At 47.7% G+C, this 14,980-nt stretch overlaps 1 protein-coding gene across 2 annotated transcripts in view; it reads right to left on the bottom strand.

Annotated features, from left to right (window-relative positions):
* Positions 1-14,980, bottom strand: part of ZFHX3 (zinc finger homeobox 3) — a 156,321-nt gene that overhangs the window by 7,026 nt on the left and 134,315 nt on the right. For both annotated transcript variants that reach the window (XM_062612994.1, XM_062612995.1), the window contains 2 exons: positions 8,902-9,004; positions 2,072-7,525 (listed from right to left, as the gene is read on the bottom strand). In XM_062612994.1, coding sequence (XP_062468978.1) covers positions 2,072-7,525; positions 8,902-9,004 — 5,557 coding nt within the window. The remainder of the gene's footprint in view (positions 1-2,071; positions 7,526-8,901; positions 9,005-14,980) is intronic.

Here is a 14,980-nt window from a genome sequence, read left to right as displayed (position 1 = left end):
GAAGACTTGTATAACTATGTGAAAAGCCTCACAGAGGCCCTAACTCCCAGCAGAAAGCTTTTTCAGAGCCCCCAAAATACAGTGAAATTTAACTGTTTTTCATTTGTCAACCAAAGATACTTCAGAGACATGCAGCAATGCAGAAAAAGGTGAACACAGCCAGCTCTAAGGGGACAGAAAGACGTCCGTTTTGACTCATGGGTTTCTGGTGCTCTGTTTCGGGTGTTACACCTGAAGTGTGTTACACCACAGACACACTTCAGGTGGTAGTGATGTGATTTACAGTGAGCAGCTCAGTAGCCAGTCCTGCTGTGAATGCCAGATGAGCTGCTCAAGCTCCATGTAGCTGCTCACACTGGCTACTATCCTTTTGTCTAAGTCTTTGATTTGCTTATCTGAAGATTTACCTCCTGGATGACAAAAGAAGATGGCTATTTTATTAACATGATACAACCATGTTACCTGGCAACATCTGCACTGAATTTTTCAATCTGTTGAAAAAGGAACTTCAGAGTCAGGTTGCTGAATAAAAGCGTAAGAAAGTCTTTTAGGAGACTGAGTTTCCGATTAAGGAGCCAGGAAGATGCTCAGATCCTATTTAGGCTACACACTATGGATTACAACTCATCATTAGCCAATCAGTTCAGTACAATAAGAGAAAGTTATCATTTCAGCAAGCATGATTTTTAAGAATATGTAAAGACAGGCTGCTTTATCAAGCAAAAAAAGAACAAAAAGGAATGTTAATCAGACTTTTTACTTTTTGATAAAAGTCAGCTCAGTCCCACATCTGTATCAGAGACTGTTAAAATCACGTCCTCGATTTCCATTCTTAAACCAGGTGTTTCTCTTGAAGCCACCAACACCTTTCCTCCTGTTTCCGAACCTGGAGAACCTTTGTTCTTGAGAACTCTTGTACCATTATTATTTCTAATAAAGGCAGACCTGTACAGCTGCAGAGCAGAAAACAAGGATGCACAGTGGCATCTGGTGTAACTGCACCAGGCGTTATGGTGCCACAGGCTTTCCAACCCGAGACAGACTAAGCCTGTTCTGGAGACAAGACACTGGACTCAGTTCTTGGTATATCTCTGTAAATGTAAATCAGCCCTGGTGAAAGTTAACTTGAAAAAGGATCATCAGAAGTAACAGGGAAGTCTTCCAAGTGAAAGTAAGCCTCAGAGAGAACATCAATTACTGTTACAAGTGGAATTCAGACACAGGCATGTCCCTGGGATGCCATGGATGTAGCAGGGGGTAAACAAGGCTCTTGGATCATGTTTTCTAGGCCACTGCTAGTCTACTGAGCAGTATCTTCCACCACCAGTGTTTGCTACAAATCTTACACACTCCACGTATTCACCAGGTACACAGAAAAGGTACATCCTCAAAAAAACAAAGTCCATTATCTGGGATTAGGCCACCCAAAGGACTCTGACAAATTTTATTTTTATGAAGTATTGTTGAAAAAATGTTACTAAAATACAAAGTAGATATGACCCATGACTACACCACCGTTTGTTAAGAAGGTACTTTCAGGTTTTATCCAGCCATGACTCAGAAACCAACCCACGGCTGCACTGGGATTCGTCCTGGAGGTCACCATAAGGATATTACATTAAGATGCTGCAGGAGTCTGTCACCAGTGCTACCAGGCACATCACACTTTTGCCTAGAAACAGTTCACAATTAGTGGAAATTTGGGATGGCACTACATAAACTGAATTTAATAGCAAAATGAAAGGTATAATGAACAATGCATGCAGCACATTAGCCCTTTTCCTGTTCCATTTGATAAATCCTTTATTCTTCATTTTTTCAAAGGTGCTTCAGCATTTTTAGTCTGTGCTAAGGAAAAAGAGATATACAAAATGTCTACATCTTGTTCTATTTCAGACTTGGCTAGAAAACCCAAATTCAGGAATTAAAAGATAAAATACCTATTGCTCATTTGATGTCAAATCTACTCCACTAAAGGGCCAGGTATCAGCCATTCCTCAAGAGAACGTCTGCTTGTGCTAAAGATGTGTCAAGTTGTGTCTCTGAGCAGTGTGATAATATCCATACCCACCTGTGTTGGATGGAGTGAAGCCTGGTAAGGATGGGCTGTTGAGGCCTGGGAGTAAGACTGGAGGGATGCCCTGTAGTGCTGGGTATGCAGCAGGAAGGTTAAGAGCTTGCAGAGGGGTGTTATCAAACATGCCCTGCTGTTGAGCTGCCAGACCAAGAACCTCATTGGCTTTTTTGATCCGGTCCAGCTCCTGTTGAGCCATCAACTGACGTACAGTAGCTGGGTCAAAATACTCCTTTTCCTTATCCAACTGGCTTCCAATGGTTTCTTTAACTTTGGAGATATGCTGTTGAGAGAAGATATGGTCACGTACAGACAGTCGAGCGCTGTACTTGATGCCACACAAAGTGCACTCTGTTTTGGGTCCCTCGTAACTTGTTTGGTTTATACCAAAATGCTTGGCCATGCTGAGTTTGGACTTCTTCTCCTTTGCTCTAGCATTCTGGAACCAGACCTGAACAACTCTCTTTGGCAGTCCAATGTCATTGCCCAGGACCTCACACTCCAGCATGGTAGGTGTCCTGTAGTCATTAAAGCATGACTTAAGAACTTTTAGCTGGAGATTAGTCATCTGAGTGCGAAAGCGTTTCTGCCCAGGCCGATCACCACTCTCTCCAGACTTGCTGGCTGAACCACTTGCACCAGGGTTGGGTGAGCAGGGGTCTGCAAGGCTGGATGTTTCACTATAGTCCACAGTACCTTCATTATCATACTCCTTGCTGTAAAAGCTGGGAGCTGGGCTGACCAGGCCAGAAGACAGACGATCTTCATATTCAGACATTGCTATCATGGCAGCTTTTGTGAGACCTTCACTGGGTCCCGATGTTGATTTGGTTTCGGTTGCAATCCCTGTGGCACTATCATTGTCTGCATTCCCTTCATCTCCTGTTGTAGTGTCTGTGATTGCAGTGTTGACAGAAGAGCAGTCATCATTGTCCAGCTTTGTTTGGTCAAAGCTCAGATTGACTGAGGACATGGAGGGACTCTCAAAGTCTTCCATCCCTTCAACCTTAATGGAGGATGGACTCAGCAGAGTTCGAGGTGACAGTTCCATGCTCTTGTTCACTGGGGAGAGAGGAACAGTATGTCCATCACTGCTTGTTGGTGGCATGTGGGAAAAGCTTCCTCCATCAAAGATATCTCCCTTCATTTGCAGTCCCCCATCACAATCCAAGAGCATAGCAGACAATGTCAAGTTGTACCCAGCTCTCTTGGCCTCATGCCAGTGACGGGATCGGATATGAGCTTCCAGAGCTGTCTTTGCTTTAAAGAGAGCTCGGCAGAAAGGACACCGTCTATGGGCTTGGGCAGGCCCTACGGCTCTGAACTGCCCCTTCCTTTCCCGTGCACGCGTGTTCTGAAACCAAACTTGAACCACGCGTTTCTTCAAGCCCACTTCATGAGCAATGTGATCCAACATTTTCCGCGTTGGGTTGGAGTCGAGCAAGTATTTCTGATAAAGAATTTCCAGCTGCTCTGGGGTAATCGTAGTCCTTAGACGTTTATCCCTTTGTGGTTCTTCTCCTCCAGTCCCACTGTCATTTTCTCCAGGACTTGCACTGGCCTTTTCCTCCAGCTTTCTCTTCAGTGTGTTCATTGTGGATGTTGGAGTTGATGGTGAAGTGGCTGAGCTTGCTGGAATTTGTGGTAATGCCCCGGATAGCAGCTGGCTTGCAAGTAGTGGATTACTGGGATCAAAAAGCATGAACGGCATATCCAGCGTTCTGTCCAGGAATGGGGGGTGGATAAACTGGTTCTGTGCGCTCAGAAAATGAAGCTGCTGATGCTCCTGCCAATGCTCAAATGAAGGAAATGCCAGCTTACACTGGTCACACTGGTATGGGATTAGCTGAGGAGGTAGGTTTGCCAGCTGTTGAGGGGTGGATGTGTGAATGGGTTTGAGGGAGAGATGCGAGAGCTGAGATGGACTTGGGCTTGACTGTGACAAGGAGCACTGAGGGGGCTGAGGAGGGGGAGGTGGCTGTTGCAATGAAGAAGGGGAGGATAACTGTGAAATCTTTTGGTGTGCTGAACTTGTCTTTTGTTCTCCTTGGTCCTGTTGCTGTTGAGACTCTTGCTTTGGTTGCACTTGCTTCTCTTGAGTTTGGTTTTGCTGTGTACTTGGAGGTTCAGGCTGCTTTGGTTTCTCTTCTGTAGCTTCTACTTTAGAACTATAGGTGGAGGAATCATCTGCCTCTGCTGTGAGCTGCAGAAAAGCTGAGGAGGTTGCATTGGCTGAAGATGTAGGTGTGCTGTAAGCTTGTGAGGGCATTGGTGTGCTGCAGGAGGAACTGGTTGGAGTTAAGAGCTCCATTGCATCCATAGAGTCTTCATTCTGGCTATCATCCTGTCCATCCTCATCCTCGTCTTTGTAACAAAGCTTTTTCTGGTGTTTAATGAGATCAAAAATGCGCTGAAATACGAGACTGCACTTTTTGCACTGGTAGTTCAAGTTGCTTGTTCTAATATACCTGTCATTTGTAAGCTCCCGTCGTTCCCCATCTTTGCCTTCTCCCTGATTCTCGTAGTTTTTCCTAGCCTTCTGACGGGCATTCTGAAACCACACCACTATAACACGTGTTGGGAGGTTCAGCAAGTTAGAAAGCTGCTCAAATTCATCATCCTTTGGATAAGCATTGGCATCAAAGAAGTCCTGCAGGACTCTGAGCTGGTAGTCAGTAAAGCGTGTCCGGGAGGACCGCTTGCTTCCCCAGTACTCCTGCTTTTGAGGTTCTGGAGAAGGAGGCCGTGAGTCTATCTTCAGTTCTTCTAGGCTGGTAATGGGAGGATTACTGAAATTGTATGGGGAATCCTTGTTGCGCTGGCGTTCTTTGAAAAGAGTGTTTCTGAACCAGTGCTTGATCACTTTCTGGGGCAGTCCAGATTTGTCCGCCATCTCTTTGATCTGTTCCTCACTCGGGGAATTGTTAATATCGAAATACTGCCGAAGGACTCTGAGTTGGTCGTCGGTGATCCGCGTCCGTGGCCTCTTGTTCTGCTGCTGCTGGAGAAGGCTAGGGTTGAGCTGATGCTGGTACAACTGGGCCAAGTCGGCAGGCAGAGGGTCTACAGGACCCAGCTGGGGTGGCAGCTGCGCAGGTAATGTCTGTAGTGGCATGGTTTGCATCATCAGTGGTGAAAAGATGGGGAGCTCCATTGGCATGGAGAGCTGGGTGAGCGGCACAGATGTCTGGGCTGGTGCGATCGTAGGAGAGGTAATCGGTGGGGCAGACGTAGGGATGGTAGGAGTTGAAGCCGGCTGAGGAGGTGCTGGAGGAAGTGGAGGTGGTGGCGGAGGAGGTGGTGGTGGTGGCTCTGGTGTCTGAGGCCGCAGTGGGTACAGTTTGTCATAGTGTTCTCTGTATTGTTTGGCAAATCTCTCTAACTGCTTGAAGGGAAAGTAATGTTGGTGAACATGCTCTTGGTGGCTCTTCAGGATGAGGATGTTTGAAAAGAATTTGCCACATGTGTCACACTCGAGCTTTTCCAAGTTCTCACCTTGCTCTGTCTTCCCATTTTTCTTCTGCACCTTCTGCTTGTTCTCATTATACTGAATGACAAGCTCAAAGCCAAAGTTTTCCAGCAAGGCTTTTGTGGCATTCCCTCTTGCATCAGAGGCAATGCGTGGCGGCAGTAAGGAAGGCTCTGAACTACTGCCTGGTACAAAGTCCTTCTTTTCTTTGGGCTTTAGGTTATCAGGTAGAGACTCTTTAGATGCTACACTACTGTCTCCCCTCTCTGCACTTTCCCTTTCCCTTGGGGTTTCTTTTTCTTTCTCCTTCAGTACGGATTTATTCTTCTTCTCAGGGTGCTGGCTCTTCTGTATAAGGACGGAGTGAGGTTGTGACAAGGAGAGCTGGCCTTGCTGCTGCTGTAAGAGCTGTGGATGGCTCTGCTGAGGGATCTGAACTTGAGCCTTCAGGTCCTCCAGCAAACTCTGACCTGTACCAGTCAATGTCAGCGCACCACTGGTGACAGGCAAACTAACTTCTGGATTGAGCTGGAACTCGGCACTAGGGATGTAGAAAGGAAACAAAAGATGCTGCTGCTGCTGAAGCTGCAGAAGGGTCTCAGTGGTCATTGGAAAGTGCGGCAAAAGTGCTGGGTTGAAGAGCTGGGACTGCAGAAGAGCAGCCTGCTGCTGCAGTTCTTGTTGCAGATGGGCCTGGACTTGGGCCTGGGCCTGGGCCAGGGTTTGAGCTTGCTGCTGCTGCTGCTGTTGCTGCTGCTGCTGCTGCTGCTGCCTCGATGCAATCATGTCTGCCAACTTCTTTCGGTTTACCTCTTTGGGCTCCGAAGCAGAGGAGCTACTAGCGCTTACAGGGTTACCTAATGTAGGAATTCCCATGTTGTCACTGGCTACCTGGTTGAGCAGGCTGGGAATGGGAACTGGGCCCGAATTACTCGTGTTGGTGGCTGTAAAAGTATTACTGTTGGTAGCGTTCACTGGACTTGGTGTGGATGAACCCAAAGAAAGACTGCTGCTACTGCTGCTGCCAGCTCCATTACTGCTGCCGCTGCCCCCAGCCGCTTCCAGTTTGGCAGCGCGAGCCTTGGTTTGGTGCAGGACAGACCTCATATGGATCTCCAAGGTTGAGCTCTGACTGTAGGCCACATTGCAGGTGTTACACTTAAAAGGCTTGTTGTCTGGGCTGCTGGTCGGTTCAGGCTGCCCTGTAGCAGACTCTTGGAGGGCTCTTTTCAGTTTATGCAGGTGAGAAACTGAATTGTAATGGACCAGGAGAATGTTCTTTTGCGTGAAAGACTCCTTGCAGACTGTGCACTTGTACGGGCGAGACGGATCTAGGAATTTCTCCATAGTGAAGTTAGGGCCCTTTCTGAAGGGTAAGGCCCTTTTTGGTTCTGAGCCAGAGTCCTCTTGCACTGACCCTGAATCACTACCTGTTGGGCTCTGCTTATCTTCCAAGTCGCTCTCCTCCTCCTTATCTTCCTCAACTATGATAGTGTGATCTTCTGCAAGCGAAGGATCACCCATCGCAAGGAGGTCTCCATTGACCAAGAGACCACCATAGAGCTGCTGAATGTCAGCCTCACTCAGCTCCAGATGGCTGGTTTCCAGGTGCTTCTTCAGGGCCTGGAAGGTTCGGAAGCTGCGTTGGCAGAGGCAGCACATGGTGGCTGCCCGGATGACATGGTACTGGGAATGAAGCTGCAGCTTCTCAATGGTTTTGAAAGCCAGGCTGCACTGGTTACAGCGGTACTTGTAGACGTGGCGATCGGACACCGGCAGCTGAGGCCGCTTTGCATGGACCTCATTGAAGTGTGTCTGCAGGGCTGCCGAGCTCTTGAACACCTGGTTGCAGCCTTTCTTCCAGCAGAGGAAGCTGGAGTCCTCCCTGGCAGAGCTTGGATCGGCCAGAACCGGCTTGGGATCTCCGGTGTGCTCTGTGCTGTCCAATGGCAGAAGACCCTTTCCTGAGTCCTCAGGGATCTCTGTGAAGACAGAACAAGAGCAAACCTGACAATTACACCAGCACAGAGGGGCAGATCAATGCCCTCTTTTTGTCCTTAATAAGTCCATGTGTTTTCTCTGCAATGTGATAGGTATTTCTAACACTTCTCTATCTTCATTCATTTATTTTAATAACAGCCCATTATCCTCATCATGGCCCATTGCATAAACCTACACAATTTACTTTGCTTCGCCCACTATGAATATGTGGAAATTGTTCACACACACACACATTTTCTTAGTGAATTTATCACCTTTAATGCTTCCTTTTAAGTGAAGGACATTCAGCCACCTGTGCATGTTTGCTGTTTTGCTTTGATGTTCTGCCTATTTTCCAATAAGAAAGTTCATCAGACTGAATGCAGTATTTGGGTCTTGGAACTTCCAAAGCTAGAAACAAGAGGAATGAAATGTGGGTCCTTCTGGCAGCAGCTCAAAATGTGCTGTCTGATGGAAGATGGGAGAAGAAGGAACAACCACTCAGTGCACTGCCACTTACCCAGGCTCTAAGAGCACAGTCCTGCTGGAGAAAACTCTGATATAGGTAGAGGCCAAAAAAAGATCCCCTTGCCCAGGACAGCATTAGCTACCCTGGGTGTGCCAGTGCTGCCTCACCAGCATCACTGCCTCAGGGCTGTCTGTCTGAGAGGAAATGACACTGTGTTCATTCCCTGATTCCTTACAGACCTTCCAGGAGGGCACAGAAGGAAGACAGGCACTGCTCCCCTGCCAAGTCCGACACCAGACTCTTCTCCCCATGCAGAGCTATGTTCTTGGGATGCTCTCATATCACACAACAAAGCCAGGACTAAATAGCCATGGATTTACAGCCATGCTTACGGAACGCAGCATGGCAATGAAAAAGGCTGAGATTTGGGCTGGAGAAGGACTTCAGCAGTTCAAAGCTCCTCAGACAGTATGCCCAGAGACTGTACTGAGCTGTGATGGCAGCAGAGCAGGTACAGCAGATACAGCAGCACAGTCTCCAGCCAGCAGCTGCCACCTTTGGCATTTCTATTTGGATCCCCTCAGCCCTCCACCACCTTTGCTTTTCACCACTCACATCTGGTCCTTCCTTTGCAAGGATTCAACACCACTTCTATATGAATGGCCACACTGGTGACCTGTGTTCCTCAGCTCTGAGCTGCCCTGCCATGGGAACTCCTGGGGCACCAGACTGTTTGTGGCACAGATGAAGGGAGACGGCCCTGCTGGGAACTGATCCACTGCGGTTTTCAGGAGACAGCTGGGCATATGAAGTTCATCCATGTGAAGGCATCCCCAGATACAACCCCTGATCAGGTGATGGAAGCTGAGGGAGTGGTGGGACTCATGGACCTCAGTGACCAGCACTCACCATGCTGCTTCCCCAGCTCCTCCGCAGCGGAGTTCCCATCCTTTTCTGGAGCGGCTGCTGGGAGAAACATACTGCTGGGCATCATCACCTCAGGTGTTGTCACCTGGAGAAAGGGAAGAAAGGATGTGGGGAGAAGAGAAACACAGGAAAATATTTTACACATCTTCACTGGCAAAATTAGACACCACAATTGTAAAGTCAGAGGCGTCACTTTTCATGGCTCACTGAAGACTCACATTTATTAGACAAAGCTCCCATCAGTCAAAAGTGTTTCTACAGTTACATTCTGGACATAATTAGCAGTGCACACTTGAAGAATAATCTTATTATTAATATTTTTCCTTTATGTAGAATTCAGACTTTGATCACTGACAATGTTTTGTCATGGGCTGTGAAACTTCTTGTGCAACCAATTAGGTAGATAAGTTGAAAGGCCCACCTTAAGCTGCTGAAAACATAATAAGGCCCCTAATTAAATCATACCTCGTAAAGTACACTGTAATCTTGAACTAGGGAGCATTGCAGCACTGTTTTCAAAGTGTATCCATGCAGGAAAAGGAGGGGCATGAGAAAGAAAAGTACAAATAAGGAGAGAGGTGACAAAGGAAAGGATGAATAAGAAAAGACTAAAAAGAAAGCAAATTGTCTGCCAACTGCAAAGCTTTTGGTACCCTGTTCCTTGCTCTGACTGATGTGCTCCCTTCACCTCTCTTCAGGTGTTTGTCTATAACCTGCACCACCGTAACCAGCACAGTGCTTGAACATCAACAGTTTCAAAGAGCTGGAGAGTGCTTCAACTGGAGATGCTCTTTGAAAGAGTCAAATGCACATGCTCATCTTCTTCTGGAAAACTGTTTCTTTGGGGGTACCCAGTCACACACAGAACATACAAAATACCTCACCAGCAATTTGCACATGGTTGGCACTGGACACAAGACAGTATGTAACCTTCTGAACATCCAGACCAGTACCTGGCACCACCTGAAAAGCTGCCCACAGCCCTTCTCCCAGAGCAGCAACTGCACAGACAGACCCACGCCACCATCACCATCTGCGCTGTATTCCAGTGCAGGTCTGTCAGCACTGGTTAGATGCCTGTGGCAAGTGAAGACATCTCTACAGCTTGGAGTGGCTGCACGCCTCACCCCACTGATGCTCAGGGAGCACTGTCCTTTCACCAGGGCTGTGGTACTTGAAGGAACAGGAACCAACACTGAGTTGCAATGCTTGTGGTGCTTCTGCTCCCAGCCTCTGGCTGCTGGGGAAGTAAGGCATAAATAAACCTTCCTAAATGGGTATGTATGCTAGCAAAACACATCACTCCATCCTTCTGTCAGAGGGCATTTGAACCTTGGACTACAGAAGAGAGTGAAGCTGTTACCTGCACATCGTTTACCTTGCTTTCTGCAAAGTCAAGGACCACAAGGCTCGGACTGAACCAAATGAGGTATTAGCAAATCTGTGGTGAAGCTGAAGGTAAACCTATGTGCAGGACATGAAATCTTCCTTATCTATACACGTGTCAAATCCAAGCAAACACAGACTAGACCTTGGCTTCATTAAGCGAACGGAAGCAAAACCAGTCCATGAAAAACCTCAGACACAGATGCTGGTGTAGAGGGGTTGCAGGCATCTGACCCCTGATGGGGAGGGGTGCTGAGCTCCCCTCTTTACTGGGGCAACTGGTGCACAGGGGTGAGCACTAGGTCTCACTGGTGCCTGCAGGAAGAGCAGCTGACCCTGATAAATCACTGGGAGGGAAGCTGAGCACACCATGTTCATTCCACCTTTTGCTCTAAGCAGGAGCATCTGATGGCTGTGGGTGGTGGGTTGGAAGACGTGAAAGGTCACCAGTTAATTCCTGGTAGCAGGGCTCGGAGGAGGGGGACAAGCAGGACGTAGAGGGGGGAAGGCGAGAGGGAGACGTCCCTCTCAGCTTTATCAGCAGGGAGAGCGCTTTCCTAGGATCTTTAGGAATTACAAAAAATAAATCAGGAGAAATTAAAAAAAACCCCAACAGAGTAGAAAAAGAATAAAATTATCTAACACCTCAGCTGCACATCATTATAGAAACTGTGGGCTTTTTATACGTATTACAGTAAGGCAGCCATCCCCACTACCACACTCAGTACGATGGATCAGTAATTGTTTTCATACACTTTAATTAGAAAAACTCAGATGGCTATGAATAATAATGGAAAAGAGAGACTTTTGCACTTGAAAGGTTGAAGTCAATCAAGTGTGAATGACGGCAAAAAAGAAAAAAAAAAGACACCAATTCATCAGGCCTCTGTTGTCTCGCCGTGTCTTTAATCATAATTCCTGATTGGGATTCAAGAAGGCAGTAAGCAGCGGTTCTTTGTCTGCCTTCACCTTCCGTCAATTAACTCTCCCCGAAATATAATCATCAACCTCACATGCTCCTCTGCATCTTAATCTGGGGCTCCAAACCAGTAAGTCCTGCCCTATATGTGTTTAAGTAATTACCTTTATCTACCTGCATCTCCATAGCCACAGTTCCCACCCTACTTCTACCCCTCCCTCCACAATAAAAAAGGGGGAAAAAAAAAAGGTGGGAAGAAGAAAAGAGGCTGTGGTGCCCTGAATTGCTACAGGCACAAAATCCCCAAAGGCAAACAGAGAAAAGCCTTTGAAAAAAGTGCAGGAAACTAGAAATTCTGGATATGGATGTAGGGCAACTGCAGGCAGTCCAGCCAGCCACAGAGAGCTGGCCCTCTGTGAAACCTTGAAAACAAGGCACTGGTCTTGCTTCAGCAACTAGATCACGTCAGTCCTCTATCCGCTAAGCACCATTCAGGCTTCTCCTCAAAGTGCTGCCCGTTCTATGCCATTGTTTAGGGCAGAACGACTCTGTGTCTTTATCCCCACAACCACCCTTAAGCACATAGCACAAATAGGAACAGTGACAAGAGGCTGCCGCACATCTCAATCGTTCTACATTTACAGTGGATTCTAGACTGCCTATTTTGAACTGTTTGTCCTTTTACACTTCAAACCCATCCACGGATACACCATTTCCTTGTACGTGCAGAAAATGTCTTGCACATCGTGGCTGTTTTTAATATAAACAAATGCTGTGAGTACTAGGGGACAGGAAGGTTTAGCAGACCACGGCCACCAGCAGATAAACAGGGAGCAGTGTTCTACAACATAGCATTTTCTACTTCACATGTATTTAAATGGCATTAACTGTTCTGGTGATAGAGGGGAACGTCTTTATCTTGAGCACAGCATGTGTCAGTGCATGCGGTTGTTCAGTGCTCTCTACCTCCCTCTCACCTGAGCAGACAACACCTGGCATGAAATCCTGGCATTCTCCATCCCCCTGTTTCAGCGTCTCTTCAACGCGGTTTCCCAATGGCAATGTGTCAATCACTGTGAATTGTTATTAAAAAAACAGCCCTACAGATGCAAGTTCAACAAATGTGACTGCCTTCTTTTCCTCCTCCTGCACACACTTGTTTTGCTCTAAAATTAAACTGTATCCCCTTTGCAGTGAAAAGAGCAAAGGAGGGGGAAGTCTGTGCCAGAGATTGGCAGTCCCTCCTGTGCCCCACTTTGAAACATCTCCCCTTGGTCTGTACTGGAGATGGGGATGCTGGCTAGGCTACCTCCCTCTAGAGCAGACCACAGAGAAGCCAATTACCTGCCCTAGATGGGAAGTTATTGAGAAAAGCCTCTCTGTTTCCAAGGACCCTCCTTTTCTATGGAATTCAGATCCCCTTAAGGAGACAAAATTCCTTTATGATGACAAGATTCAGTGACACACATGGGCACCCCAGTTTGGTGGCCATTTCTATACACAATGTGGTCCACTGACTGACTGTACAAAACACCCAAGGGTGGACATGCCATGTCCCCAGCTCCCCTTCCCCACAAGGACCCCAGCAGATCACACATGTCCTTACACCTACAGACCTGTCACCAGTCTGGAGAAAAACCTTCAGGTCCACTCCTCACCTGAGACAACCTACAGCAGTGACATGTGTGGCTCCTGCCACTACTGACTCTACCAGATCTTTAAGATGATGAACTGCAGAACTGTTATCAGCATTGGCTGGAGGCTCTGAGTTGAACCCCCTCCTGTGCTGGCCCTGGCGGCGTGACACAAGGATATTCCTGGCACGTTCAGTGAATTAATCTTGGACAGGGTGAATAGCCAGCTCCCCCTGTGCACTCGATCTGCCTGCTCTGACCTTCCTCTGCACTGACTGACCAAAGGTGTGGATAGTCTATGCAGTTCCTCTGGAAATGCCCCACACTACTGATATCATGCAGCTTTGAAAAGCAAATCTCTCAAAGGGGTCTGAGGAGATACATTACTATCCCTATGTCCATGCAACCAGGGGGAAACACACATGCAATGCAAGGTTCCCGAACCAGACAAAGGAGGTAATTTCCATTACAAAGAGAGAGAGAGGGTGCTGGAGTGAAAAGCTTCATTAGACTCAGAGAAGCAAAGCGATGGCAGTATACCAAGGTCACTTCTAATTTAGACCATCTAATTGGCAAACATGGCTCCAAATGGCTATCATCTCACAGGGCTCAGAATTAATGAAGCCCGATTATTTTCATTACCTTCATCCTAGATGGAGAATGAGACAGAGACTGAGAGGGAAAGGGGGGAGTGAGAGGGGGTGAGAAGGAGGGAGAGAGAAAAATTGAATGACAGCAGAAGGGAGAGAGCAGTAAGAAAAGACAATAGGAAAGAGGGAAAAAATGTACAGATGGCAAGAGGGAGAAGTAAGGATGGCAGAGACTGGCAAGAATTACTCTTAAGGCCAAGGGAGAGCAGAAAAAGACGGAAAGATGGCTGAAACACTGGGAATATGTCCTAAGCCAAGGAAGAGAAAACTGACAACAGAAATGATGGGAGAGGAATGTGCAGAAGGATAAAGCTGGCTGTGGGAGGAGGGAGAGCTCCCCGCTCCCGGAGGCTCCTGGGAAGCTCTCCCTTCTCCTGGCTCAAGCCCATCAGTCTTGTCAATCGACTGTGCCGACGAACTGCACTTCACCCTCATTAAGGGGCTCTCTGCTGAAGCGGTGCAGGCCCCAGATTAGCCAAAAGGCTGTTATGTGGAAAGATAGCGATTACACCCGCTTGGAGCGGCTACAGTGCCACATGAAATGAACTTGACCACCTCCATTCACCAGTCCCACGGAAGGGAAGCTGCAGGAAATGGAGGGTGTTGGGAGCCCCTGCCCCATGGTGCACCCGGGGCTCCACACCACCTGGGAGCATTTCATGTGGCTCACCACTCTCTGCAGCCCCAGTCCCAGCGGCCGGGCCAGCGGGGAGGACTTGGCATCCCATGGGACAGCCAGCCTGGCTGCTTGCTGATACGAAAGGATGGAGCCTGGAACAGCCAGCTCTGGGATGCTGAGCATAAGCAAGCAGCGTTACTATGGCAACAGACATATTAGACACTGCAGGTTCCTGAAAGGCGTCTGATAAGGTATTATTAACTGGAGCCTCCTCCAAACACCCAGCGCAAAGATGCTGTGTCGAAAGGGACCTGTCTCCCATTTACTGGACTGCAATTCCCTCATGGTGGCACCAAGACCCAATTCACATGTCAGACTGAGACAGGAATCTCAACTAAAATGAGCAAATTAGGAACCTTTCATTTTGCCACATGACTTCATGAAGCCATAGTGATTTCAAAATATTTGTCATTTAATGCAAAAAAGAACCACCTTCTCAACCTACATGCTATTTGACTTGAAGCAAGAAAAGCAATCTTCCTCCCCATATATATTTCTAGGTACCAAAGAGAACAGCTGCCCAGGGCCAGTGGCAACGGCCAGGTGGAAAAACAGGAACGAGCAGGAGGATGATCTTCATGGCTAAGCCAGACTCTACAGTTCTCATCGAAGTCCTGTGCTCCACAGCAGCGGGATGAGGCTCTGCTCCAGCTCAGCAGATGGCTCACCTATTAGGACTGTCCTCCACAGAACTACAGCTACGTTGGACACATCCTCTGTGGAGTGTCCGCAGCTCCTGAGTGCTTGCCCTGTATCCTGCAGGACACACAGCGCTCAGGCAGAGAAGATGGAT

Source organism: Pezoporus occidentalis, unplaced genomic scaffold (assembly GCF_034315485.1).
Source record: "Pezoporus occidentalis ecotype Australia unplaced genomic scaffold, CSIRO_AGI_Poc_V1 ctg163, whole genome shotgun sequence".
In the NCBI taxonomy this organism is placed as follows: domain Eukaryota; kingdom Metazoa; phylum Chordata; class Aves; order Psittaciformes; family Psittacidae; genus Pezoporus; species Pezoporus occidentalis.
The sequence above is the reverse complement of the archived record's forward strand: the minus strand, read 5'-3'. Positions and strand labels throughout refer to the sequence as shown.